The sequence below is a fragment of the Meleagris gallopavo genome, chromosome 6 (genome assembly GCF_000146605.3).
Source record: "Meleagris gallopavo isolate NT-WF06-2002-E0010 breed Aviagen turkey brand Nicholas breeding stock chromosome 6, Turkey_5.1, whole genome shotgun sequence".
Taxonomy (NCBI): Eukaryota; Metazoa; Chordata; class Aves; order Galliformes; family Phasianidae; genus Meleagris; species Meleagris gallopavo.
This window is the reverse complement of record NC_015016.2, coordinates 36,615,636-36,643,615: the sequence shown is the minus strand read 5'-3', so window position 1 is coordinate 36,643,615 and position 27,980 is coordinate 36,615,636. Positions and strand designations below refer to the sequence as shown.

At 33.9% G+C, this 27,980-nt stretch overlaps 1 protein-coding gene across 4 annotated transcripts in view; it reads left to right on the top strand.

Annotated features, from left to right (window-relative positions):
• TOP2B (DNA topoisomerase II beta) overlaps window positions 1-27,980 on the top strand; it is a 60,612-nt gene that overhangs the window by 15,207 nt on the left and 17,425 nt on the right. For all 4 annotated transcript variants that reach the window (XM_031553941.1, XM_010712873.2, XM_010712874.2 and 1 more), the window contains exons 3-20: window positions 2,099-2,189; window positions 3,938-4,001; window positions 5,249-5,394; window positions 6,355-6,452; window positions 7,681-7,893; window positions 7,975-8,148; window positions 14,955-15,056; window positions 15,153-15,290; window positions 16,462-16,600; window positions 18,393-18,550; window positions 19,260-19,385; window positions 20,335-20,445; window positions 20,545-20,650; window positions 20,868-20,977; window positions 24,544-24,636; window positions 24,730-24,844; window positions 26,828-26,949; window positions 27,766-27,914. In XM_031553941.1, coding sequence (XP_031409801.1) covers window positions 2,099-2,189; window positions 3,938-4,001; window positions 5,249-5,394; window positions 6,355-6,452; window positions 7,681-7,893; window positions 7,975-8,148; window positions 14,955-15,056; window positions 15,153-15,290; window positions 16,462-16,600; window positions 18,393-18,550; window positions 19,260-19,385; window positions 20,335-20,445; window positions 20,545-20,650; window positions 20,868-20,977; window positions 24,544-24,636; window positions 24,730-24,844; window positions 26,828-26,949; window positions 27,766-27,914 — 2,255 coding nt within the window. The remainder of the gene's footprint in view (window positions 1-2,098; window positions 2,190-3,937; window positions 4,002-5,248; window positions 5,395-6,354; window positions 6,453-7,680; window positions 7,894-7,974; window positions 8,149-14,954; window positions 15,057-15,152; window positions 15,291-16,461; window positions 16,601-18,392; window positions 18,551-19,259; window positions 19,386-20,334; window positions 20,446-20,544; window positions 20,651-20,867; window positions 20,978-24,543; window positions 24,637-24,729; window positions 24,845-26,827; window positions 26,950-27,765; window positions 27,915-27,980) is intronic.

The following is a 27,980-nucleotide window of genomic DNA, read 5'->3' as shown; positions in this document are numbered from 1 at the left end:
GAGGTTGGCCCCATCCACCTGACAAGGGCAGGGACATCTTTCAGTAGATTGGGCTGCCCAAAGCCTCATGCAGCACAACCATGAACACTTCCAGGGAGGAGGCATCCATAACTTTTTCGGTGGTTTTATGAGCTGAATTTGACTCCTCAGTCAAGGACTAAGCAGCAGGATCATTCCACCATGTAAAGAGAAGCTCAGAACCAAGTCGCAGAAAGTAGATGGTGAAGACAGTGGGAAGGGAAAGAGACTACCTATTAGAAGAAGCTTCTCTTCTTGTTTGACTATGAACAAGGTAGTGAAGGAGAAAAGAAAGGTTGTTTGGAGAATTTTGGTGTCAAGTTTCATAAGCTATGACTGCTAATATTTCTAAATTGAAGGATTTGTGCATGGATACAATAGATGTTTAAGTCTAGGAACTCTGAATACTTAGTGACCAGTGAATGGCGATAAACAAACAGATGTGTTTTTGGGGCAACCCTTAATTTTACTGATACAATTCTGTTTGGATAGAATAATTTCCTGTATTTGTGAGATACGCTTCCTCCCCATTGTCCATGGTTGAGAGAAGCAAGCCTTAAAAAACCATCCTTGACTGCTCAATTGTATGTTATGTGATATATTTAAAAACAAAACAAAATAAAAAGCATTTACATTTCCATCAAATGAAGCACCCTTTATGAGGTACCTTCCTTGTATGTCTCTTTTGGGAAAGCTTGAACATGTATTTCTTAAAAAGCAGTTATCAGAAGTGAAAGCCAGAGAATATACATTGGAGAGTCTGTTTTATTTGCTACCTTCTCCTAGTATTTGATTCTGAAAGTCCCTCATACTACTGTCTGAATAATAAACTGTTGGACCAGTACAGCAATCACAGTAACTGTCTCTGCTTATTCTCCAGTTAATTGCTTGTGTTTGCATTGCTACTTATAGACTGCAGCATTTATGTGGGATATAGGTGAATTAGATCAATGTATTTCAATGTTTAAAAGCATTTGAAATGGTGCATCTAGTAGGTGAATCTCAATCCTTACATTACCATTTAGATTACACTTATCAGTCCCCTTGAAAAAGGAAGAATCACAATAGCTGTATGGTACATGGAAATTATGAGGAAAATTAAAGAGCAGGGTGCTGCTTTGTGAATAATTTTAGTTGTGTGAACTCAAAATAAAAATGGCAGAATTAGCATAGAATCATTTCATGTGAAAAATACGGCTGAAGACTAAATTCAATTGATTAAAAAAATGGAAATAAATTTGATAAATTAAGAATAAAGCTAAATACTGTATCTAGATACAGGTATTATTTTGTTCAGGATAGATTATTACAGTTATGATCAGAAATTTATTGCTGTTAGAGAGTGTGTTACCAGTGCCCATTTTATCATAAACTTCTACTATTTCTTCAGTTAACTAATCCTAGAATCCACATTTTTTGTATGTATATATGATTAACAGATTTTCTTTGTTGGTATTTAGCATGTGTTTTGGTTGAAATCAACAGGATTTATTCTTTTTGCTTCGTTAATGTAAATATTCAATTGCTGGGCTTTCAAGTGGAAGTCTGATTTTATATAAGATTTTGACAAGCACACTAAATTTCTAGTTGATGATTTAGGGGTTTATGTTACATGCCATGAACTTTGTTAGAGCTGTGTGCCTTAGGTCTATCCTTTTTATTTCTAGCTTTAGTCAAGAATTCTTTCTATGTGTTGTAATGTTCTGATCTAGTTGCCAAATGGCAAGGATCTGAGAAGAGGAAATACTGTCCCTTTAACTTAAAGTTTAAAGGGAAATGGGAAGAATGTGAATGTGTCCGTAAGTGGGTCTAAGCATCACTTACGAAGATAAAGTGTTGTAGAAAAACAACACTTTATATATATATATTTATATACAATTCCTGGTATATATTAATAGAAGCATTCACTGGGCTTTTTTTTCATCTTTCTGTGAAGTCTAGCTTATTACTTTTGTATTGGCTAAAATTATAGCTCAGTGATAGAAAATACTGATTTTATTTGTTGAAATGTTAAGTATGAATATTTTTGTTTCGAGAACAGTACAGCATATATTTATATCTTCTATTTTTTAACATGTAGTTAATGTGGGTTTATGATGAAGATGTCGGAATGAATTGCAGAGAGGTTACCTTTGTCCCTGGCTTATACAAGATCTTTGATGAAATCCTTGGTATGTATAAGAATGTTTTAGCATTATAAAGTATACATCATTCTGAGAACTCTTGAAGTGTTTTAATTTGTATCCAGGCTTAAGCAGACTTAAGAGTTCCACTAAAATTCAGTGCATGGAAGTTTTAATGCATGCCAGCACTGTAGAACAGTTTAGAATAGGGAAGAGTGTTTTCAGCTGAACCTGCTAGAAAGTATTACAGCTTGTAACTAAATGTCCAACCTAGGTCATTCTTTGTGATGATCAATATCATCGCAAGATATTTTAATCTACTAGGTTGTTCAGTCTAACAGTTTTGTGTAACATATGAAAAAGACCATTTTTCTGAAAGACAACAGAAAATTATCAAAGTAAAGTTATATTATCATCTCATAAATCAGCTTATGATATTCTCTTTGTGGCGGATACACATTGAAGCCTGACCAGCGGTAGAGTAATGCTATGTCTGAGCAGCGTGCTGTCTGCTGAACTGATACTTTAGGTTAATTGACTTTATTCCTTTGACTAATGAGTTTTTATAAAGTTAAGTGTAAGGATTGGCAGGCAAACATTATGAACTTTGAGGCTATTGAAGTCAGTGGAAATTTTATTGTGACCTTCATATCGGGTTCAGAACATATGTACATCTCTAAAACTGTGGCTTACACTATTGCTGTTTTCAAGGCAGTATCTTGGAAAAGAAGGATTTTGGTTGGTTGTTTTTTCACTCATTCCTTAATGAGAGAAATATGAGACTGAAAACTTTCATCACTTATTTTTCTGCCCCATAAATGGAATTTGCAGGCTTTTCACAGTTTCATGTTGTCCCATTCAAAAGGAAAATTGCTATCATGTCATTATTGTAATACTGTATGGCTTATTGCTTCTTTATGTGTGCCATTCAGAATATGGTTTGAGAGCTAGGGTCAGTGTAATAACATGGTGAAAACTGGACTGTAGCTGTGCATGCTTTTAAATGATATGTTTGTAATGTTTTTTGGAAATCATTCAAAATATCTGATAATATCTAGAAATCCTTACAGCCTATGAAGATAACTTATGTTTACTAGATTCCTCTTCATATCCCTTGCTGTTACAAGGTTTTATTTTGGTCTGTTTTGTGAGTGATAAGACAAATGTTGAATATGATTTTAATGTTTTCTAATTTCTGTTGTTTGTGGTTAGCATACTTTGGAGTAAAATTTAGTTAAATTGTAATCAAATATTAACCTCCAGTTATCCTTTTGGTCCTAAATTGTGTAAAATGAGAGTAGTTGTAAATCTCACGAAAACCTTAGAGAAAACTTTCTGGTATCAAAGCACTTCTTAATGGATGTGACTTCATTGGGACTGGATTTTACTGTTAAAATGGTGTGTCTGATCATGCATACCATTTCCTAGGATTTTTAATATATATGGCATAGTATGTGTGTTAAATATCCAAAGAAGTGCAGCGAAAGATTAATGAAGTGCTCAATATGTTAAGAATAATAGAGGAACAAGCTCACAAAATACTTAATTTCTGTTGTAGTTTAAGTGCTAGAAATAGAATTAGTAGCTTAAAAAAAATTATAGATACTTGATCTTGTTTTCTGATGCTAGTAATAAGATAGAAAGTATATAAAAAGTTACCTAATCAAGTAACTTAATCTGGCTTAATCAAGAAATACCTGGACTCTTGTAACTTCCGGTGGAATGTGTATATTTTACAAATCAAACAATTAATTATTGTTACTAGAAAGTGTTGATTTGTCACTTTTTTTTCATAGTAAATGCCGCTGACAATAAGCAGAGGGACAAGAATATGACCTGTATTAAAATATCCATTGATCCGTAAGTAAAAGCATGCTGTCATTTACTTTCCCTGCCTGGGCTACTGTAGTTTTGATTTGTACAAGTGATTTTCCTAAATGAAAATAGATTTTTTTAAAAAACAAAAATAATCGTTTGGAAATTATTTCCACTAGCTTCATATTTTAAGATTAAAAGGTTTTTAAGATTACAAGTGATTACAGTAATTGCTACTGTTATAAATTGATAGTAATTTGCTTTCCAAAGCCACAATCCTGCTGTTTGGTTGAATGAAACTTAGAAGATTATAAAATCCATGATTATATAAAAGCTTTCCAGTACATAACTGTAACCAGTAAGGTTACATATAAATCATAAATACCAACCTTAAGATTCTGTAACATAACGTTGTATCCCCTGAACTTGTACATTAAGTCCTTTAGCACAGGGATAAAGTTATGTTTATGTTAGCTGTAACTCACTGAAAGATTGCAGATATGTCATTACCACTGTTTTTCCTAATTTAATACTTGAAATGCAGTGATACGTCCTAATTAGAAATAGTTAAATAGTTAGTGATTGGATTCCCTTGGTGTATCTTTTCAATTACACTTAAATGAATAATTAATATTTTGGAGACCTAATTTCCACACACAATCCGTGGGATGAATATGCTTAGAAATCATTGTTGTTCAGGTTTTCAGTGCAGCATCAGTTTCTGTAGACCAAGTTGCTTTTGTCATGAAGGAGGAGGGAAATGTTAGTGGTATACTTGTCTATCATGATTTTGAACTCTCTGATATAATAATGCAAGAACACTATAAGTGTTAATAATGCCAGATTTTGAGGAATATTGATATTGATGCATACAATAAATTACAGTTGTTATCATTAGTGAAGTTTTAAATAGACAATAACTTGGTTTTGCCTGAGTGGACTTCTATGAAAGCTATAAAGCTATATCTCTAACTGAAGTGTAGTTTTGTCCCAAAACCTTGGATCTCATCTGTTGGAGATCATACTGATTGTGAATACCATTCAAAGAAATCTGGGGGGGATTACTTTAATGATGAAGTACTTTCATGTGTGGGCAGTCATGCTTCTCCTTAGACATATACTAAGCATAAAGAACTGATTTTTGTAATTAAAATTGTTAGAACTGTGAATAGAGATAATAAGAATATGATATTTTATTGTAGTTTATACAGTTATTGAAGTGTGTAGAATGTATGCAAGGAGTCTTTTTTTAGGATTACATTAATTGGCTTTATGTCTTTACTATTTTGTAGGGAATCGAACATTATCAGCATATGGAATAACGGGAAGGGTATACCAGTTGTGGAACACAAAGTAGAAAAAGTTTATGTTCCTGCTTTAATCTTTGGGCAGCTGTTAACATCTAGCAACTACGATGATGATGAGAAAAAAGTTACAGGCAAGACTATTTAACTTATTTTGTTTTATTCAGTGAACTGAGTTTCTTCATCTGTGCACTTTCTCCTTCTATTTTTTCTACTCTTTTTCATAATAGATGACCACTTAGTCACTATTACCAGAGTTCTTTGTTAGAAGAAAGTATTTTTTTTAATAACAATATTTACATAAAGTTTTACATTTACATACTTAAAGTCAGTAATCATTACTCAGTAAAAAATAAAAAAATAAATTTTAATTATACCATATGCAAGCATGAAAATGTTTATGCTGCTGAAATGAAGGAAAGAATAATTTTAATAAACTAGCGTATGATTTATTAATCTAATTATGAAGTAACCATAATTTAGATCATGAATGAGAGTTCTGTTTTATCCTACCTGAAGTCATCACAATATGGGTTAAATATGTCTTAGACCATACTGTGATGACTTTAGAAATTTCTTTTCAGAAAGTGTACAGCAATTAATTGATTTTATTTGAACGTTAATATAGTGTATTAGAAATTTCTCTGAGTTTCCAGGGAAATAAAGCATGATTTCAGTCAATTAATGGGGTTTGACTGTGAATTGTTGTCAGGAAGAGGTGACCTATCTTCTTTATCTCTGAACTTCCATTCCCCCTGCTTCTCTTCTGTCAGAGCTAGTGAGTGTGTGGTTGTGGAATGAGTTGTCTCTGTATGTGTGTTAGTTTTCAGGTGTCTTGGGATGTTGAGGTTACTTGTCTGTCAGCAGGCAACTTCTAGATCAAATGAGGGAAGAGCAAAGGGCTCCTTCTTGAGGCAGAGGCAGTTCTACCAGATTGCTGGTGGTGTGAAACTGTAACTCTGGCAACCTTTGATAATTGTTGACATATGGCCCAATTTTTATCTTATGTAGGATCATTTTACTTCATTCACATACTCTCTGTGTATCATAAATAAAGTTCTGCTATAGAAATATACTGTGTTGCATTTTTTCAGGTGGTCGTAATGGCTATGGTGCAAAACTTTGTAACATATTTAGTACAAAGTTTACAGTTGAAACTGCTTGCAAGGAATACAAACACAGCTTCAAGCAGGTACAGAAATAGTCTCAATTTTTTTCTCTTTTGTGTAGTTATAGCATTCAAATTTAGCAGTCAAATTTAGCACTTTTTCTATATTTCATAAAGTGAATCACAAACATTGAAATGTAAAGGACATATAGGTGATGCAGGCCAGATTAGTTCAGTCAGTTAAATTGGTATTTTTACAGACTATAATTTAGTACAGTGTTTTGTTTCGGTATTTGTGGGTTTTGGGTTTTTTTGGCGGGGGGAATTGTTTTGTTTTCTCTAAGTAATATTTTTATTGGAAGTATTGGATGACTAAACATGAAAAATTTCTGCTGTTAAAACTGAAATTTATCCACATGCAGGTGAAAAAGAATGTTTAATTGAAACATCTTTTAGTTATTGTATGATTTGTCAGAAAAGAATTCTACTCAGTTGTGTAAAAATTAAAACAATTATCTAGATCATTTTATATAGTGTCACAAGAAAGAATTTTTAATGTATTGGTCATGAACTACATTGGCATAGCTGTACTTTGGTACAAAAATAATCCTCATGAACCTATTGCTCATAATTATGATTGTCAGCATGAGATCCAAGGATTGCCTGTAGCCTGATTTACTCTATCTAGTTTTGAGCTGGCTACCCTTATAAATGTTTGAAGAAGCTTGGACAATTATAGAAGTTTCTCAGCTTTGGAATCTGTCACAGTTAATGGCTGCTTTCTTTTTTTCCCGGGACAATTTCTAGTTGTGCTGACATGTTACTGACAAAAACAATACATGTTAATGCTTTATCTGTCTCTTTAAAAATGTAATATTTTATACTAACTGCTTAAATGCAATTTAATAAAAAGCACAGCCACAAAATTGCTGTGTCAGAGACCAATGAGTCTTCCTATGGGGACTAGTAAGCCTCTCTGTAGAAGTGTGTATTAGGGGCAATAAAGGTCATGTAGCTAATTCACTTGTTCTTCAATTAGTTTTGTGGTGGGCTGTATTTACATTTGAATCATGTCTATCAATGTAAATGATCCCTTTGTATTTACTGAAACCACAAACCTGCTGTCATCAATACTTCTGCAAATCTTGGTAAAGCAATTAATTTTATGCATAAATTTTAGCAGGGGAAACTTCTAAAAGGTAAAATTCTAGTTGTGTATAGCTATTGCAGCCTAGCACAGCTAGAAAATGGAACAAAGGGGAGGTTAACATCTTATATTTAAACTAATATCTAAAATGTTTTGTTTCCAAAGACTTGGATGAACAATATGATGAAGACTTCTGAACCCAAGATTAAGCATTTTGAAGGTGATGACTACACATGCATTACATTCCAACCAGATCTATCTAAATTTAAAATGGAAAAACTTGACAAGGATATTGTGTCTCTCATGACAAGAAGAGCATATGATTTGGCTGGGTCATGCAAAGGAGTCAAAGTTATGTTGAATGGGAAGAAGTTACCTGTAAGAGCCTCTTTCAAATTATTTTAAATAGACTGAGTATTTAATGTGAATAATAGTAACTGGTATCTGTATTACTCATAGGTAAATGGATTTCGCAGTTACGTAGATCTTTACGTAAAGGACAAGCTGGATGAAACTGGAGTTGCACTCAAAGTTATTCATGAAGTCGTGAATGAACGATGGGATGTGTGCCTAACTTTAAGTGAAAAAGGATTTCAGCAAATAAGCTTTGTAAATAGTATAGCTACTACAAAGGTGAGTAGTTGTAGTTGCATTAAGTAACAAAAATGATAACGATAAAAACACATGCCTAGTCAGACGTTTCAAAAAAGCCATACAACTGGGTTACTAAAAATGTGAGATAATCTTTTGCATGAGAGGATCTGGCAAAGCAATTGAATGCAAAATGCAGTCATAGCAGTGTTTCTGAATATGCGCTAGTTCTCACAATACTAGTAATCATATCATACTGATGTCTTACATGAACACACATGTTGTTGATCAGTGATAAATTGAATGAAACTGACTATTGTTTAGTCAAAATACTTTATTCCTTCCTTTCTAACACGTAGTAAGATAATTCTGAAATTAAGGTTAAAAAAGAACAAATACAAAGCTCTTTGAAGCTGGCAGCAAGTTTTGTAGAGAAAAAAAGTGGCTTTTGATAGTCATGAAAAATGGCTTTCCATTTATTTCTTTATGATGTATAAAACTGGCCTGAAATGTTGAGATTAATTTTGTTTCATCTTTTGTTTCTACATAAACGATCTATGTGTTCTCTGTTCTTATTAGCAACTGCAGAAGTAGCAAATGTTACCGTAGCAAATCTTCAGTTATGACAAGCAAGGAATGTGCTCAACATACTGAAGTACAGTCTTTGCGCTTCTCAGCTATTGGGATGGTCAGGCACCAAAATTGATTAGCATAACTCATTTCTGCCAGTGTAGTTGGCTCACGTTAAGATATCTGGGATTTACCAAGGTGAAAGAAAGTCTTTGCTGATTTTTACTGTTCTCTACACTAGATGAGTGATTGATCTATAAAGAGTAAAGTAATTCTATTTTCTATTGATCTGTGAGACTGTTTTTAGAGAACCTTAACCATGAGTTTCCCAGGAAGATTAGAATGACAAGTCTCATTAGAAAGTTATCTGCAAAACTAGAATAGTTACAAGCATTCTTTCAAATCTTAAAGTCTGAAGTCAGACACTTAATAATCACTCTTTGCTCAAATCTCCTCTGAGATAGTCAAACAAGAAAATTCTAATGGTAGCATAAGTGTTTCATAAGCCCCAGTGGTTGCAATGAATAGGATCCCTCGTCTAGGCAGATGCCCAGGAATATTAGTGTTCATTTTGGTGGTAGGTTATGTGTAGTCAGCGTTTAGGTGGTATCTAATTTTTACTATATAGTTTCCTTCACTGTCATTTTCAGTGTAGGTGAACTAATGTTCAGTGCCAAGAGCAATAAATCGTTTCAGTGAAGAGTACTTACTTTTTAAATGTGCATTTCAATTAAATGGTTATCTGATACTACTCAAAACATGGGATAGCAAACATATCTGGTAATAAAAAAGTTAAAACTTAGTTCTAATTCAGGCCTGTTTATGCAACATAAAGAAGAAAAATAGCATGATCTTAGTGCTGTAATCATACCTTTATGAAGATGCTGGCTATGTGGAGAAAACTCTAGTGTTTGGTATCAGATTAAGAACATATATTGGGAAAAATGAATACTTACTGACTCCGAAGTAAATATATTGCATACACGTACTCAAAGGATAATGAATGTGACTCTTTTGGATCAATTTTCATCCATCATGCAGTTACACATGCACATTATTATCATTTGTTAAGAAAATTCATAGAAAAAGTACTGTGTATTCTTCAAAGGTAAGTGTTGTAATTTCTAGTTTTTCCCACTCTCCCAATCCATGCCTTGTGTGTGTCACTGGATGTGGAATGTTCGGGCCGGTGAACCACCTCACCAGCAATTGATGTGCATCTACCCACTGATGAGACATAATGGCTAGTAACTAACTGCGTCAACTGCCTGTTCCCTTATCTGCTAACAGGTGAGGAGCTCATTTCAGCTGTTTTTTGGTTATTTATCACTGTTTGCTGAAAGCTTTTCATTTCTGTTTCTGGATAAATTTCACCCAGTGGTAACTTAACTTCAACCTTTTTTCAAACTTGCTTTAAATTCCAAACAAGTTTTTTAGGCTGACGGGGGTTTTTTTGAGGGGTGGGTAGAAAGTCAGGCAGTTGTTTTGTTATTGTAAATTTGTTACCTTGGTCAGGTCACTGCCTATTCACAGTTTTGCCACAGAATTTGACTTCAGACTGTAAGATTTGAAAGAATGCTTGTAGCTATTCTAGTTTTGCAGATAACTTTTTAGTGAGACTTGTGCCTAAACTAATTAAATCCTGTCTTCCCAAGTTCTCAATTTCAAATTGTAACTTTAGTGGAAATTGTAGTAAGGCTTCAATTATTTACTTACCAATCTAATGGTATTTTTAATATGACAGCACCATTGATTGTAATACTAGTTATCATGTTAGCAGAAAAAATTGAGCTGATATGGATGCAGTGCCAGATATTGGATGCAGGGAGCAGTCCAACCTGCTAAAATTTGCTGGAGTTCAGAAATTCAGGACCATAACAGAGCTTACCATACAAATTTATATGTATAATGTAAAAAAAAAAAAAAGATATAATGCAAAATAAAATAGGGTTTATTTATATAGCTGGTTCAACAAGAACTTCAAATTTATAATTAGCTTCTGAATTTGTTGTATGAAAGGTTTATCTGTTCATACAGTTTAAATATAGCTTACCTCAGAATTAATTGAGGCAGCTAATGACAGTATTAGTAGGATGCATATAGAAAACAGATTATGTTTCACTTTCAAGATTTTAGTTGCCTTCTTCTTAAATTTTTAAAACAGATTCTACCATAATGGCTCCCTTCTGGGAAAAGAAGTTATGGTTCTCTTTTTCATAATACATAGCCATAATAATCATTAGCAGCCCTCTAGTTTTAGAGGCTATTTTTCTGTCTTGTATTAACATTTACTGACAGTTGGGGCAGTTATAGGCTGTTATGCTTCTATAGTGGGTAAATGTGCCACCTACTGGTGAAATCGTTGAAAGGTTCCCAGCTTTGAGCTCTGGACATCCCTCACTCAATGCTACACACTAAGAATGGACACAGGAATGGGGAACTAATAAAAACTAAAATCTTCTAAGAACAAGAATTACTGGTAAGTAACCAGTTTTTGATATGTCAGCTGTTAGCTTTTCCAAAATATTTGAAGTGCTAAAACTAGGCTTTTCTAATCCACTTCTACATACAATGTTCCACTGAAATAAGATATATTAAAGTAAGTATAAGTTTTTAGCAGTGTGATAAGTAAAATCATTGAATTTAAAATCACCATTCAAGTGTGGAATGTTTTTGAAATACATCTTATGATATTTTCCTGTGGAAGCTGAAACTCTGTCATCCATAGATGAATAAAAACCTGTTACTTGTTTTGTTTTGTTTTTCCCAAAGAAATGTTGTGAAATGATATTGACAATCAAATAAATACTTGTATGTATGCTGCTTCTAAGTCACATTGGTGGTTTGTATTGCTGTTTAATAGGTGGCTTTGAAAACTGATGGAAAATGTATATGGTTTCTTTGAAGTTGCAAGTACCAGTTTGGTCATGTTTAATAATATTAACCATCTTGAGCCATTTTTTCCTCCTCTCTTTTTTATTGTCATCTTATCCTTCTACACGAAGTTGAAAACACAGCTTCTTTCTCTCTCCTCAGTCCAGACACTTTGTCTTTTTCAGTCTTCTCAGACTTCTCTTAAAATTCTAAATCCTAGCTTTCATTTCTGGCTTCCTTGTTGTTTGTTCTTTCTTTTTTTTCTTTTCACCTGATGCTTTTTCTTCTTCTTCTTTGATTTTTTTTTTTCATTTCTTATTTCTTACTGTTTTATACTTCCTCATTGCCACTGGAAAGCTTTCTTTCTCCTTGGTTCTTTTTTAAAAACAGCTTTAAAGGTTGGAGACATTTTTTAATTTGTGATCTCAGAGTCAATGTCTCCATGGACATGGTTCCATTTTTCACCATAATGCAGATTAGTCTAAACGAGAACCCTTAGTTATTCTGCATTTTTGTAAGGCAATAATCAATGTTAGGCAAAGGTGGTCTTCTCAGTAAACTAATGGGCATTGAGTTGTATTATTAATGACAATTTTAAAACAGTGGTCTTGCAGAATACTAAGAAAAGCAAAAAAACACCCTAATCTAAGCAAGAATGAAGCCATGCTTCTCTATTCCCCTTTCTATTGTTTATTTCAGTGCAAGATTTTTCAGCCTTTCCAATGGTTTACAGTGTTTCTTGTAATCTGGAAAGTTTTCATTCAAGGAAATTGTATGAACACACTAACTTCTGTTTGTTTGAAAGGATTTGAGATCCTCAGTCATACTTCTCTAAGAAAAGTTCCCTCCTGCTGATCTTGTTTTCTTCCTTGAGATTCTATTCAAATTCACTGTCTTACAATTTACTTACAGCCATTTCTGTTCATCTGCTTTAGATCTCCTGCTAGTCTTACTGAACAGAGGTGTAAGATTCTTTTGTCCAGCTATTACAAATTTCAAATCATTCAGTAACTCAGTTTCTCTGAACTGGCAGCAGTCAGGTCTGGTTCAATTAGATCACTGTATATGCTAGTTCTGCAAATATTTATCTCCTTTTAAAATACCAAGAGGAAATCCCAAATATACTTATTGCACTTGGAAGAAGAGAAACTAACCTGACGAAACAAGAAAATAAATTTCAAACCCATCTATGTTAGGTGTTTTTTCTAATGCTTGTTTTCTAGTTCTAAGGACTATTATTTTTTAAATTAATTTAATTAATTTAATTAATTTAATTAATTTTAATTAATTAAAAAAAAACACCAAAACAACAGCAACAACAACAAACCTGATACTGCAGCCTTATCAGCAACTGAACTAATCTACCAGTATACAGTCACCAAAAGAGGACACATCATTTTCTTCTCTCTTCTCTTTGTACACATGCTGTAGCTGGATTAAGTTTTCAGTACACTGAATTGAATTGATTTATGCTAGAATGTGGTAGCTGACAAAAACTTACTAGGGTGATTGGAACCTCCCTCTTTTGTCATTATCAGTGTCATATCTTGAGAGAAAACAGTAGCTGCAAATGGCTCCTTCATGTTTTTTTTTGTTTTGTTTTGTTTTGTTTTGTATTTTTATTGTTGCAGTTTTGTTATCATTGTTGTTTTCAGCTTTCAGATGCCCAGGGCTTTAGGACTGTTCATATTTTTGATATTTTTCAAAAGAAAGACTGCTATTTTACCTGTAAACTGAATATATGCCACCTAGGATTTGTAAATATTTTAATATATTTATCACCATTGGTTTATAACAATCAGTGTTCTATAGATTAAAGATTGCAGGATACATATCTTCAAATACTAGTTGTTTTTCCTGGTCTGGAATGTTTTGTTTGTGATCATTCTTCATGGGCTTTAATCTCATTTAATGCAATTACTTTTTCTCAACCTATTGTGTGAATCCTTTAAAATGCATTTGCCACAGGTAGTACGATTTTCTGTGTGCATTTATTAATGTCAGATCATATTACTCAATAATTATACTGTTCAATTTTCTTTATACTAAAAAAAAATATTTCTAGATCCTATAGAATACAGATTAGCTTTGTTCATTTAGATAGCGGACAGATTTCCTGTGATTATTTCTTTAGTTGATAAAATTTGAATTGTTTCTGTCTTTACTAGTAGTTCTGATTCAGATTGCTCCTGAACTATAGAGCATACCCCATAATTGTTAGGTTTCTTTTGCACGTGTAAATCATTAGTCTTTTTTATGATGTAACAGATCTGCAATAGACCTGTTTTGAGAAAACTCATGTGAAGTCCCTTCATCTCAAAATGGTTTGTCTTCTAACAGTATGTTTTGAGTTCTTTTTGTAGCTGCTTTAAAGTTTACATCCGAAGAGAACTGTAGCTGGAGGATATGATAGAAGTCTGAGGGCACCTTCTGGAAATGCATGAATTAGAAGTGCGGGAGTGGAACATAATCTTTCTTGTTCAAATGCTTACCTCCTTCCTGGTTAGACTGAATTACGTCAATAATAATAGACTTCCTTGCAATTGTTGAAAATGCTACTGGGCTCCTCGGTTGCCACAGGACAGGTGGCAACATGGTTATGTAGCTACAAGTTACTGCCCCTTCCTATGGTCTTGGTGTGCCAGCTTGGAGTTATCGGCATGCTCTGTTGCTACATTATGTAGAACTAGATAGCAATTTCAGCTTTTGATGAGTTTTAAGTAGGACTGCTAATCTTCTTAAGGTAATCTTGCTCTGTTCTTTTTTAGTTTTCTAGATCTTGTGGCTTGTTGTGTGCAGTTCACTCTGTTCACCTCAGGCTAGCAAAGAATGATAATAGCATTTATTCAAGGATTCCTGTAGATAAAGTTATTAAAAAGTTGAGGTGACTTTTGGGAAGGAGTAGAAATGGGTGCTCTATATCTGAGAACGAGCTTCTGAACTTTTTTTGTGAATCATGTCTTCATAATATAGGGGAGTTCAATTTGCTGAAAGGATGTGTAACATTTTCCATTGAAAGTTACTTATGTGCCTATCAGGAAGATACCCATGGACAGCCATGTGGTGTTGCAGGTACCATCTCAGTGTTACAGAGTCATCTTAAGATCAGCCATGCACACTCCTAAGGTTGTGTATCCAGTTATAAGTTGTAAGCAGCCCACCACTGTGCAGTGAAGAAAAGTCTATTGTTTCTTCTGTTCCATGTCACATCTACCCTCCTCACTGTAATGAAGACTGAAGAGAATATTTAAAAGAGAAATTTAAAAGCAAACAGCTTTTAAATAGCTGAAAATAGCCTGACAAAGTGCATTGATTTCCAGCCTTAAAAGTGAAGGAATTTTGTTAATAAGTTTAAAATCTTTTAGGAAATTCAGTGTGTTTTCTTTTTTTCTTTCCTCATTAAGGGTGGTAGGCATGTTGATTACGTGGTGGATCAGGTTGTGGGCAAACTGATAGAAGTGGTAAAAAAGAAGAATAAAGCTGGAGTTTCAGTGAAACCATTTCAGGCAAGTAACTGTACAAAAATGTTATATGTACAAATGTATTGGTAAAGACAAAGATGGTAATTTTGTTAAATGAATTGGTTTCTATGTTTTCAACAGGTGAAGAATCATATATGGGTTTTTGTTAATTGCTTGATTGAAAACCCATCTTTTGATTCCCAGACAAAGGAAAACATGACATTGCAGCCTAAAAGTTTTGGGTCCAAGTGCCAGCTATCTGAGAAATTTTTTAAAGCAGTAAGTAAAGCTTCTTTCTTTCTTTTTTTTTTCTTCTTTTTTTTTTTTTCTTTTTTTAGTGAAGCAAGAATGGACATATTGGATCTTCTTCTTACAATCTTCTGCTACACTTATGCTATGTAGCAGAAGATTAATTGGTATATTATAGTACTCCAGTGATAAAAGCATACTACGAAAATAGGATGGAGGAACTTTTGTTTATTCTCTGGCCTTTGTAATAGAAGCAGTGACTGTATATTGATTGTTGCCCCAAGTCTAAAAGTGAGTTTCAACTGAAAAGCTTATTTTTTGCAGATTCCGATATTTATTCTGGTAAAATGAATTTGAGACTTTCAGAAAGGAAAATGATGTTACTGCTAGTACTCTGGACATTTGAACTTAACTCATTGTTTTGTATTCCTCTAATTGTTTGTTACTAGTGACACTCTTATAGAACTTACAGGAAAAACAACAGTCTTTCATTTATTCTCCAGATTTTAATATATATGTTGTATTTCTATCGGTGTGTTTAGTTCACAGTATTTCTGGTATTCCTGGATGTTTGAACATTGAACTCCAGAGGTGTTAAATGTGGAGAAGAATCTCTAACAAATGAGTTTTGTGTTGTGGTGGATAGTGAAAAGCCAAAGCTCATTTTATTTTGCTCCTTTTCTTTTGATGTGAAATAAAGCAGTTTTTGCTATGCTCTCTTTTTGCTGGAGGTGTATTTCCTAAAGTGTGATAAGTTTCTCAAGTGGTTGTGTTAATAATGGGAGAAGAGCCATATTTTTAAATGCTTTTGCATCTTCCAACCATTTTCAGAATTTCCAAAGAAACCTTGAATAGCCATATTACTTACTAAAAGGTTACTTTTTGCTGCAAAATCTAGGAAGCAGACGCTTAGTACCTATGGTGTTTCAGCACATCAACCACACAACATAGGACAACTTCTTATTAGGTCTTGGTGAGATTTTCTTCCTTCCTTACCATCAGTTATACAAGGGTGAGGAAAGAAGCTGGGAAAGTGTTGTGCTTTGGTTTTGTGTGATTGATGTGCTAGACAGTAAGGTGCGTGTTAATCTTTAATTGTTGCAATTTTTAAAATGTAAAGGATAAGCTTAAAATTGAGAGATAAGAATCTACCATGTGAAGTTTACTTTTCTCATCCACAGTTCTAATCTGTTGCTTATAGGCCTCTAACTGTGGTATCATAGAGAGTATTTTGAATTGGGTCAAATTTAAGGCACAGACTCAGCTGAACAAAAAATGCTCATCTGTGAAACACAGTAAAATCAAAGGCATTCCAAAACTGGATGATGCTAATGATGCAGGTAAGACTACTTATTTTTATCATCTCTTGTTTTTCACAGAGATATCATTGTTTTAAACTTGACTTTGTTTCTTATGTGTATATATATATTTTTAATAAAAAATCTTCACAGTTCTTAAACTAGTTTTCTAAACCTCCAAGTGCTAGAATTAAAACATGATGATGAGTTTTATATTAGGAATGCCATTTTTTTTCTGTTAGAGAAATAGCATAGCTGAACAAAAATGTTAACATAGTTATATATTGAAAGCATGAATTTTCAGGTTATGGTTCCAAAAACAGAAATAACAGACACCGAAACTTGGATACCTTTTACTGAGGTATTTCTCTACTGCTTAGTTGTTCATAGCTGAGGAACAGGAACTTTGCAGCTCTTAGGGAGTCTTAATGAGGTATTGATGTACTGAAGATCTAGAACATACTAAATTTCTCATAGCAAAGGCATTTCACATTCAGGAGTGAACAAGAAGAAGACAAGAGAGACGTTCAGTTTCTAAATAAGGTGACTCTCTGAAACGTTGAATATACTGGCAGAAGAGTTTTAGACCAGAGGATTGTCATACTGGAATTAGTAAAAAGTTCTTCAGTCCTTTCTTTTTAAAGATAGAAGATATCCTATGGGTCACTTGTTTGCTTTTGAAAATCTATAGGAAGTTTTTCTTTTGTACAAGATCTAAGCTCCTTAAAAAGTTGCTTTCATTAAGAAAGGAAAGGCGGAGGATCAGGTGAGGACTGATTCATTCAGTGTGACTGAGAATATGTCAGTTGCTCTGCTCTTAAGAACTTAATGAATTTATGGACTGCACCTGACTGAAAGCTTAATTTTTTTCCCAAGTTCTGTTATTTTTTTAGATATGTGTCCAGAACAATACCAGAAAGACACATGAAATTGATCACTAATGACCATGTAATTCTAGAACATGGTGCACCTGGATTATTATCACATTTGTTGTTTGAAGTTCTTTTAGGGGGAAAAAAAGGCTCACATATATATTCTGTTTTGAATTCACTTTGTTGATGGTATCATAAGTATATCTTTTGACACAGTGTGAATACATATATAATTTAGATTAAATTAAGGCATATGTCTGATTTAGATGACCAAAGATCATGAGTGTAAGTTCTGTACAATTGGAAGTGGTGAGTTGCTTTTTTTACAAAGTTTTATAGACTCAGAATTGCGTTAACAATAAATATTTATTTCTGAGATGTATAATAAGCTGCAGTGTTCTGATTTCTTGCGAAACTCAAACTTTTTTTTTTATAGTTTCCTGGCTTTTGCGTCTGCAGAATTAAATAATAAAAATAAAAAAATAGACAGTTTGAAATTACCTCTGCAGACATAGTGTGAGGAAAGGGCAAATGCAGGAGGTGAAATAACTCCCACGTATAACTCAGATATGCATTATGTATGTGTGTGAGTAATTTTCAGATAGTTTGTGAAATAATAAAGGTACAGAAGCAGTCTGGTAGTAATTGTTGTATTGTTTGTTATTGTAAATTTTGTGTTCACAGGTTTGTTGGGACCACTACATAAGATATACCATTGCATTTCAATTTGCTCCTTGTCCCAGAGTGATCTTTAGTGTATTGCTAAGTACAGAGATACTCCTTCCTGTAGTATAATTTTAGTAGTATGGGAAGTCATCCTTAAAATAGAAAATAATTTAAATTATCTAACATGCAGTTTAGGAATAGTAGTCGTGACTGGCTCAATTGTTCTCCTATTATTTGAATTGAAACACTGAGCTTTCTGTTTTTCTGCTTTGCCTCTACTCCTTCCTCAACTACAGGTGGCAAACATTCCTTGGACTGCACACTAATATTAACAGAAGGAGACTCTGCCAAATCTTTAGCTGTCTCTGGCTTAGGTGTTATTGGTCGAGACAGATACGGAGTATTCCCACTCAGGGGTAAAATTCTCAATGTTCGAGAAGCTTCTCACAAGCAGGTAAGTAGTCTTGTCAATTCATGTTAGCTGACGTATGAATGTATTGTGATTATTATTTCTAAGGTTACATTGTTGCATTTTCATTTTTATTTTTTCATGAAAATTTTGTGGCCATGATTTTGTAAAGGACCAATTGCTTTGAAGTCTGTGATAAAATCCTGAGCTGGAATTATTAAATGAATACTGAGATGATAAACTACTTTTTTTTCCCCTTTACAAATGCAGGAGGATTCTGCTATGACTAACACCTTACATGAACACTTAAAGAAATGATAATTATATTCTCTCAATTGACAATTAATTTCATTGACGTCCAACATGAGAGAGTAGCACTATTAATCATTTGATTCTGTTGCCCTCCATATTTTTTCTTTCTAAGGAGTTTTGTTGCAGATCCCTAAAGAAATTATGAAAAGAGAAGGCAGCTTCGTGAGATGACTTTTTGTTAATACCCACCTTTCTCTCTGCCTTCTGAACTCAAAGTGCTGGAACTGTGGAGGAGAAAGGTAGTGGTATAGCCCCAGGGATGTACATATACAGAAAAAATATTTGTATGTGTGAGAGCTGCAAGGGCTTAGGGATAAAGAGGTTATGATTTTCAGGTAGAGGTACTTAGGTAAAATAGCTATAAAGCCTATATTAAAAAGATTGGAATATTTCTGAATTTCTGCTTTTTGTATTAACCACAAAAGGTAACTTTTTCATGCAGATAATGGAAAATGCAGAAATCAACAACATCATCAAAATTGTTGGACTGCAATACAAGAAAAGCTATGAAGATCCAGAATCTCTAAAAAGTCTGAGATATGGAAAAATTATGATAATGACAGATCAGGTTAGTCTGAATTTCACAGGTTTTAGTATACAGGCCTTCTTAAGATGTGTTTTGCTGCAGTTTTGTAGGCTTTGTGCGTTATAACCTGAAACTGTCTTATGACAATATGGATGTATTCAGAGGATACATCCCTAATGTGTGAGATTTCTTTTAGGGAATAATTTATGTTGTTTTTTGTTACTCCAAATGAACAACTGAGCTTTGCTGCACTGTGGCAGAGAAACCAAATACAAATAATAAGTAATGCAATAGTAAAAACATGTATAAACAGGAATGCTTTTGATCAATGAAAAATATGTTGAAAGTACTTACAAAATCGAACAGTAGATGAAGTTATAATGCTAAGTAGTCTGGGAGATCTAAGAATGAAGACAGTTATTTTTGTGTATTCTCATGAATTGAGAATTGTTCTGATTTGTAAAAGTCTAGTTATCCTATGCTTTAGATAAATACAAATGCTTTATTTGTGTTTTTTGTTTCTGTTTTGTTTTTATTTCATTTTGTTTTCCTGAAGTGATCAAACTATCAAACATTTTATCATTAATGAGGAGTGTGGGCCAGGCTTGTTTTTTTTCCCACAGGTTTAGCTCTGTGCTGTCCAGGAAAGCTGTCTAGTTCTCAGATAAAACATGTAATAGGCAAAGAACCTTATGAGTCATAGCTGTGCACGTGGCTTGGAAGAGCTAAGTGTTAGCTAAAGGACCATGCTGTTCATAAGTGCCTATTTTATACTAAGCTTTAGTTTAGAATCCAAATTAAACCTCATTATTCCCTTGTTTGTTTTCTGTCAGCAAATACTGTTTTGGTGTATCCTGGTCAGTGTGATCTGTTTATCCTTGCAACTAGAATTTGTCATTCATTGGCCCTCTTGTTTTTGTCTTGTGGTGGGTGTGGATTTGTGGGATCTGACATTTTACGAGATCACTTCATGTTTTCATGTCTGATTTAGGATCAGGATGGATCTCACATAAAAGGCTTGTTGATCAATTTTATTCATCACAATTGGCCATCACTGTTGAAACATGGTTTTCTTGAGGAATTCATCACTCCTATTGTAAAGGTATGGGTTCTGTCAATGAAATTTTATTTTTTATATACAGTGCAACAGAAAAGTTGATTTGTTGTTTTTTTTTGTTTTGTTTTGATTTTTTTTTTTAAGGCAAGCAAAAATAAGCAAGAACTTTCATTCTATAGTATTCCTGAATTTGACGAGTGGAAGAAACATATGGAAAATCATAAAGCATGGAAGATAAAATATTACAAAGGTTTGTTTAAAAATAAATAAGTTAACCTCATGGATCTAAAAATACATAATAAATTAATGTTACAAAGTTTTATTTGTAGCTGTATTCATGGCAGAAGATACCTGCTTCTGTAATTATATTATTTAAGGGATAAAATGTTAAAGCTTAAATATACGAAGAGTAGAATGTTAAAACTTAAATTCTGAGTGTGGAGTAACTGCTGCTTTTTATTGTACAGGTTTGGGTACCAGCACTGCTAAAGAAGCAAAAGAGTATTTTGCTGACATGGAAAGACATCGAATCTTATTTCGATATGCTGGTCCTGAAGATGATGCTGCCATTACACTGGTGAGAACTTATAAAAGTAATTCTCTATGATATGTTTTATTTTCCAGTGTTCACTGCAAATGGCACATGAGGAAGTCTTATCAGCTTTTCTTCCAATAACTGAAAAAAAATACTTTTGCAAGAGAAAAATTTTGGAAGATATTTCAAATTTTGGAATGAGAGCCTTTGTCCATGCTGCAGCATTAATGCTGCCTTCAATCACTTTCATGTGGTGTGAAGATCAAGGAACGCTACATTCAGAGTTGCTTTTAGAGCTACAACACACGAAAGAGTGCTCTGAGAAAGGCAATAGAGCTCAAACAAATGATGTCTCACAGCTGCTTAGGGACTGATTTTTGTTTCTGAGTAAATAAGATCAGATGATGATTTATTCTTTGAAGATATATCAGTGTAGTGCGTGTTTATTCACATATGTGCCTTGCATGTTTGAGTCTGAAATCTTTTAGGTAGTTGTTTTCAGATGTTGTAGGCACAACAAACAGAGTCAGTCAGTACACAAGGAAATTGTGTTTCACAGAACTTGAGGAAAGACAAATGAATGGAGTGTCTGGAATGAAACTGTTTTCACCTTTCATGTACTTTAACTTTCTATTTTAGTTTTAGATGATATTAAAAACAGAAAAGTTGTAAGGAAATGAAAATTGGAAAAATACTCATATTCAGAAATTATATATATATATATTATATATTGACAGCTGTATAACAGCATTTTCCTTATATTGTGGATCCAGTAAAATAGTATGTTTTTACTAACAGAAAACATAAGTAAAAAGGGGTGCCTGCTCAGTTGAAGGAAAAAACCTGATGTATCAAAGGTTATTTGTACCTGTCACTTTACTTCTCTCCATGATGCACAGAAATATAATTCATACATGTAGTTACCTATCTCAGAGAAGTGTATTCATCTAGGTGGGAAGGAATCTGTATCTTTGCATATCCATTACAGAATCACAGAAATGTAGGTGTTGGAAGGGACCTCTGGAAATCATCTAGTCTTAAACCCCCTGCTGAAGCAGGTTCCCTACAGTGGGGAAAGCACCCAGTTTTGAATATCTCTACAGAAAGTGACTTCACAACCTCTCTGGGCAGCCTGTTCCTGCTCTGATGCTCTTGGAGGTTTTTTTTTTCTCATGTTGTACAGAACTTCCTGTGTTCCAGTTTGTGTCCATTACCCCCTTGCTGGGTACCACTAGAAAGGGACTGGCCCCATCCACTTCGCAGCCATCCTTTAGGTATTTGTAAGCATTGCTAAGATCCCCTCAGTCTGAACAGTCCCAGATCTTTCAACATTTCCTCATACAGGAGGCCCTTAATCATCTTTGTGGCCCTCCACTGAACTCTCTCTAGGACTTCCCTTAAATCTGTTCCTGAAGGGACTCTGAACAACCTGATTAAAAATCTGAGTTCAGTTTCTGCAAATGGACTTACACATACACCAGAATTATCATTCAATGGGTATTTCAAGGAAACATAGCAGGATTCAGTTGCAATTAAAGTCATGAAGATTGGAGTCATTTTTGATGCCAGTCTTAGCCCTAGGGGCAGATTCTGTTCCTGCTAAGAATTCTTTGTAGTACCTCCGTATTTATGACTTGCTTTCATTTTTCATCAGTACTATTTCCAAGTGCTTACACACCATTATAGAGGATGTAGTCTTCTGCTCTTTGTTCTACTTTTCGTATTCTTCACCTTGTCTTCAGTCTGGTCTTCAGAGGCTGGATATAATTGCACACGATATGCCAGGACTGTATAAAGTTGGCCTGTTAATAGCGAATGGTTTATGTACAGGATGGACTGTATTAGTTTAAACTATGTCTGAGGCCATATAACCTGTTAAGGCTAATACTCATTGTCTAAAATGATATCCTGTCAATTCTGTATGAAATTAGTCATTTCTATTACATTGGGAAGAACTGCTGACTACTTCTAATGCTGTTAACAGAAGCTTCATCTGTACTCCCATCCATATTTTCTCTGCTGCTAGCCATAATCCAAGCCCCAAGCTCACCTTGGAGTATATGGGGTTTAAGATTGTAGGCCCTACCAGGTCTCACAGCAAGAAAAATATTATTTCACATTCTAAATTCTTCTGTGTTCTGAAGAACCTTTTTTCCCAATAATGCGTCTGTTCATTTGTCACTAACTGGTCTAGGAATTATATAGACACATGGAAAGGACCCAGAAGAAAACTGTAGGATTTTAGCCATGTTTTTACAAAAGGTTAATCTGAAGCCTTCAGAGGTCCATGTCTCACTCCAATTATTGGAAGTTTGATATATAGATGAAGAGGGGATACCCATTATTCCTCGGCGTCTTATCCTCTCCACTGCGTCCTTTCTGTTATGGGAGCAACAGCTGGTTGTCGGGGGCACTCCTGCCTACCCCAGTTACCAGGGGCATTGTGTTCTGTTTGTCACGGTGACGGTAGCAGTTCTGGTACACACATCTTGCTCATCAGGAGCAACAGCACATCCATCCTCTTACTGCTGCGCTCATGGTAATTAAGCATTAACTCCAGAAGCTTATCGAGAAGGTTATATCTTGGATCGGTGCTGCTAAGCAAGCTTTGAGCCAAAAATTGTTCTGACATCATAAATTGTTGAGCTTTGCTCACAAAGGCAGTCAAGCTGAAGCTGAACAGGGCGATATTACTTTATTCTTTTCTCCTATGGAGGAGGGTGCTTGAAATCAGGACGTGATGGTATTTCTATCTTTTACTCCATAATAAAAAAAATAGTACCTCAACAACTCACGAAATTTTGCCAAAGTAGTTACTTGAACTACATATTTGATTTTTATGCGTTCTTCTTTTATTTCTTTTGGAGCAGAAACTCACTAGCTGGAAAATCTACTTCTGTAACAGAACAGTCTTCAAAACATTTCTATGTCATTTTATAGTGCTAAGTTGTTGTTTTAAAGTGATGCCTTGTATTCATAAAGACTAAGGCTCTCAGTCAGCTAGCCTAAATTCTCATTTAGCCTTTATAAAATGTCAATTTTGTTAAGTTGTCAATTTCCTATGAGGACTTGTTCTAGCCACTCAGGAACAGCTACAAATTACTGGCATTCTGTAGCTGACAGGGCAAATGGAGAAGACAAGAGGAATGGAATATCTTTTCTAATACTGTCAGATAATTTTGTTGATCATGAACTAAATGATGAGCCCAACCTTAAAATTGTTTACAGAACGATTTCAGCACCTCTAAACTTCTACGTGAAAGTACAACTCTGCTGTGAAGAGTGGAATAAGAATTTTTTTAAGAGAGGAATAAGATTTTTCTAACTGCGTGCAGATTTTCAAAGTAATATGAATTTAAATGGTGGTCAGTGAGAGCGATCTCATTTAGAAAAACCTTCTGCAGTAGTGTCTAATAGGCCATGAGCCTGCACTGCTGCAGGCTCATGTAAATATAAGCATTAGTTACGTGGTTTATTTTATCTATTTATTTAAATACCGAGTACTTGATCAGATAGAGTGCAGTTACACATAAAGTGATGGCTAAAGTAATAAATGCTTATACAAACATCTCTATGCTTATAATGTAATGAAACTGGAATTTTTTCAGGCCTTCAGTAAAAAGAAGATCGATGATCGAAAAGAGTGGTTAACAAACTTCATGGAGGACAGGCGACAGCGTCGGCTACATGGCCTTCCTGAGGTGAGTCCTAAATAATAGTAATAAATCTTGTGGATGAGATTTAAATGTAACATGGTGTTGGCATTGAGTGAACAATGTATGTGTTTTTTTCAGCAATTTTTATATGGTACAGCGACAAAACATTTGACCTACAATGACTTCATTAACAAGGAGTTGATCCTATTCTCAAATTCAGATAATGAAAGATCTATTCCCTCCCTTGTTGATGGTAAGCTGACAATTTATTGATTTGTTGGAATATTCCATTTTATTGTTTTTTAAACTTGTTATTTTTTTTGAAAGCCAATATATTCAGATAGAGAATAGAAGACTTCTGTGTTTTTTTTTGTTATCATTTATATGCTAAGTAGTTGCAACAGTTCTTCTGTGAAGATGTTTAAACGGATGCTTTGTAGCCTTTTAGCTTAACCAGAACTCTACCCCAGACATTACAAATGCTTTGCTTCTAGTTGTACAGTCAGAAAAAGCAAGTCTTTTAAGTGCTTATAATAATTACAATTCAAGTTGTCATCTGAATGTAGATAAAAATGAAAGGATGAAATGTTTTCTTCCGTCATATAGCACAAGCACTCTTTCAGTGCTTACTGATCCTTCCTGCAATCATCCTATGGTTCTCTAAATCAGATTTACTAACTCTTCCTTTGCAATAGCATGAGTATGAAAAGAAACAGCTTTTACTACACAGAGTTGCTTCATGTGTAAAGCTGTCTGCAGACAGCATGAACAGAAATTTCTGTCTATATTATTGACAGTATAAATATGCTTACTAAGATATGGTAAAAAGGCCTTGAGGTTTCATAAGACAAAAAAAAAAAAAAAGCATTTATCTCCAATTTCCAATACACTTTTTATAGCTGAGGTATTCGGCCTTCTTGATGCTACAAGCTCACACCAAAATGTCTAACGCTGCAAGAACATTTATCTGTACAGAAATGTAAGAAAACTAGAAGGGAACTTATATATATATATATATATATGAGGAATACACATATTATATTATATTAGAGACATATAAATAACATGTATACATAATGTAATATAATTTCTGTGTGTATGTGTATGTACATATATATATCTAACATTAAACATATATATAATTGCTATTCATGTCACTGTCAGCTCTGAGTGTAATTTTGTTTACTGATCATGGGTCTCTGAACTGCTCAGTCATATTCTAGCAGTAATTTTTGTTCTTCAGTATCACCAGTGGTAGACAAGGTAGTTTATTGGCAAATCTCAGAAAAAAAATACAGAAAAAGAACATTTTGACCATCCCTTTACAGTTTTCAGTTACAGCTTTCTTATTTCTTGATGATTCTCCTGTGTGAAGGAAATCCTCCAAGTCTGTTACTTCCATTATATCTTTTCTAGAGAATATGATGCAGACCCATTATAAAAAAAAAATAATTTTATGTATGTAAATGAAGTAAAGATTGAAGTCATGTCTTCTTTTTTCAATTTTTGCTCTTACTTAGGTTAGTAATGATAATGTATAGCAATATTTTAGTGCATTTTAGTAGTTATGTGAGTTAAAACAATGAAAAGATGAATAAGCATGTTTTGGTTATCAGTTACAGATGACATGCAGAAGAATTATATGCTCCCTTTCACAAAGATGGTGTAGTTAAAGTATACATCAAGTGTACTTAGATGGTAAAGATCAGATCAAAGAGAATGGTGTCTTTCTTAAAACTTTAGAAGATCTAGAAGGGATACAAATAGCATGTATTTTTGTTTTAACATAAAAAGTTAAATTTCAGAGTTCTTTAAAATAAGTGTAAGCTACAATTACAGTTGTCACTGCTGGATTTGTGTTAATTCTTAGGAAAAAGATTTTGCTCACTATACTGGAAAGAAACAACTCTTGACTTGCAGAGGTACATTTAGGATAAAGTTATACTTATTAGAATAGTGTTGTGCACTACTGGCTTAAAGGGTTAAGTTTCCACTCTTTAGGTAACTTTTTCTATTAAAATATTCATTTCTATTATTATTCCTATTATTTTAAAATAATTGAAAAGAATGTTGTTTTGTTAATACTACAGATACTGTAGCATTTATTTCCCCTTAAAGTTTAAGCTTCTTTCAAGATTTTAGAAGTGAGAAAAAAGCAAAATCAGATTGTGGGATTTTTTTGTTTTTTTTTAAACCAATGCTTTTTTATGTGTTGAAAATGGAATCTTCTTTCTAGGTTTAAAACCAGGGCAGCGCAAAGTTTTGTTCACTTGCTTTAAGAGAAATGATAAACGTGAAGTAAAGGTTGCTCAGCTGGCTGGTTCTGTTGCTGAGATGTCAGCTTATCACCATGGGGAGGTGAGTATGAAGAGTAGAGAAGTAGTGAGAATTTGTAGCCTGTGTAAAATGTTTACTGTATTAAAATTCCAAATCTTTTGAGTCAATCATCTAATTACAGATTTAATTTTAAAGAGTTTGAGCCAAGCAGTATGTGGTTTAAAAAGAAAATATATTTCCATTCCTTCCAAGTCCTTGTGCATGGTGTTATTACCACGTAGCTTATGGGTTATGGAGAAATGGTAAGTCAGTAATTAATAGTAAACTTCTTCCAGATTCTCAATCATAGTAACTATGTACTATGGAAATTTTTGGTGTTGAACAAGAAATAGAGTCTTTTAAGGTAAGAAGGAGACAGTGTTCTCCAAATCTTGATACAATATTGAAACAGTGGCTATTTCTATCTCTTAATTGTTTATGTTTATCTGGAATATCAACATGAGTTGCCATATTCATTCTCTCACCATCCTTTTATCTTTCCCTTTGAATGCAGTGAGTAGTAGTTTGTGCAAAGAGAAAGAAGATGCAATCAGTTTTTGCCCCTTTATTTACTCCAGAGAAGTGCTTTAAAAAAATTGAGAAAGCTTTGGGTTTTCCTAAGCATAGAATATAAGGACATTTAATTCAGGGAGGCAATGTGGCTATGAAAGAGGGAGCACTGTGCTTTTCCAGTATCTCTAGTGAGAGGTTTACTGTATTTCTTTCTGGACTTGATTTCTTTGAAATTGAAGTCAGGTTAGTCACAGAATTCCTGGGCGTTAAAAATCTATATTATTGACTGATTAGGAAAGAGTGTGCTTCTAATGTTTATTTCTATGAATGTGTATTTTCTTGCAGCAAGCACTAATGATGACCATTGTCAACTTGGCTCAGAACTTCGTTGGAAGTAACAACGTTAATCTTCTACAACCTATTGGTCAGTTTGGTACCAGGCTTCATGGTGGAAAGGATGCTGCCAGCCCTCGCTATATTTTCACTATGCTAAGGTAAGCATATGCTTTTGAAAAGCTTTATTATCAAAGTAATCCTTTCACAACACTAAAGGATTTTTT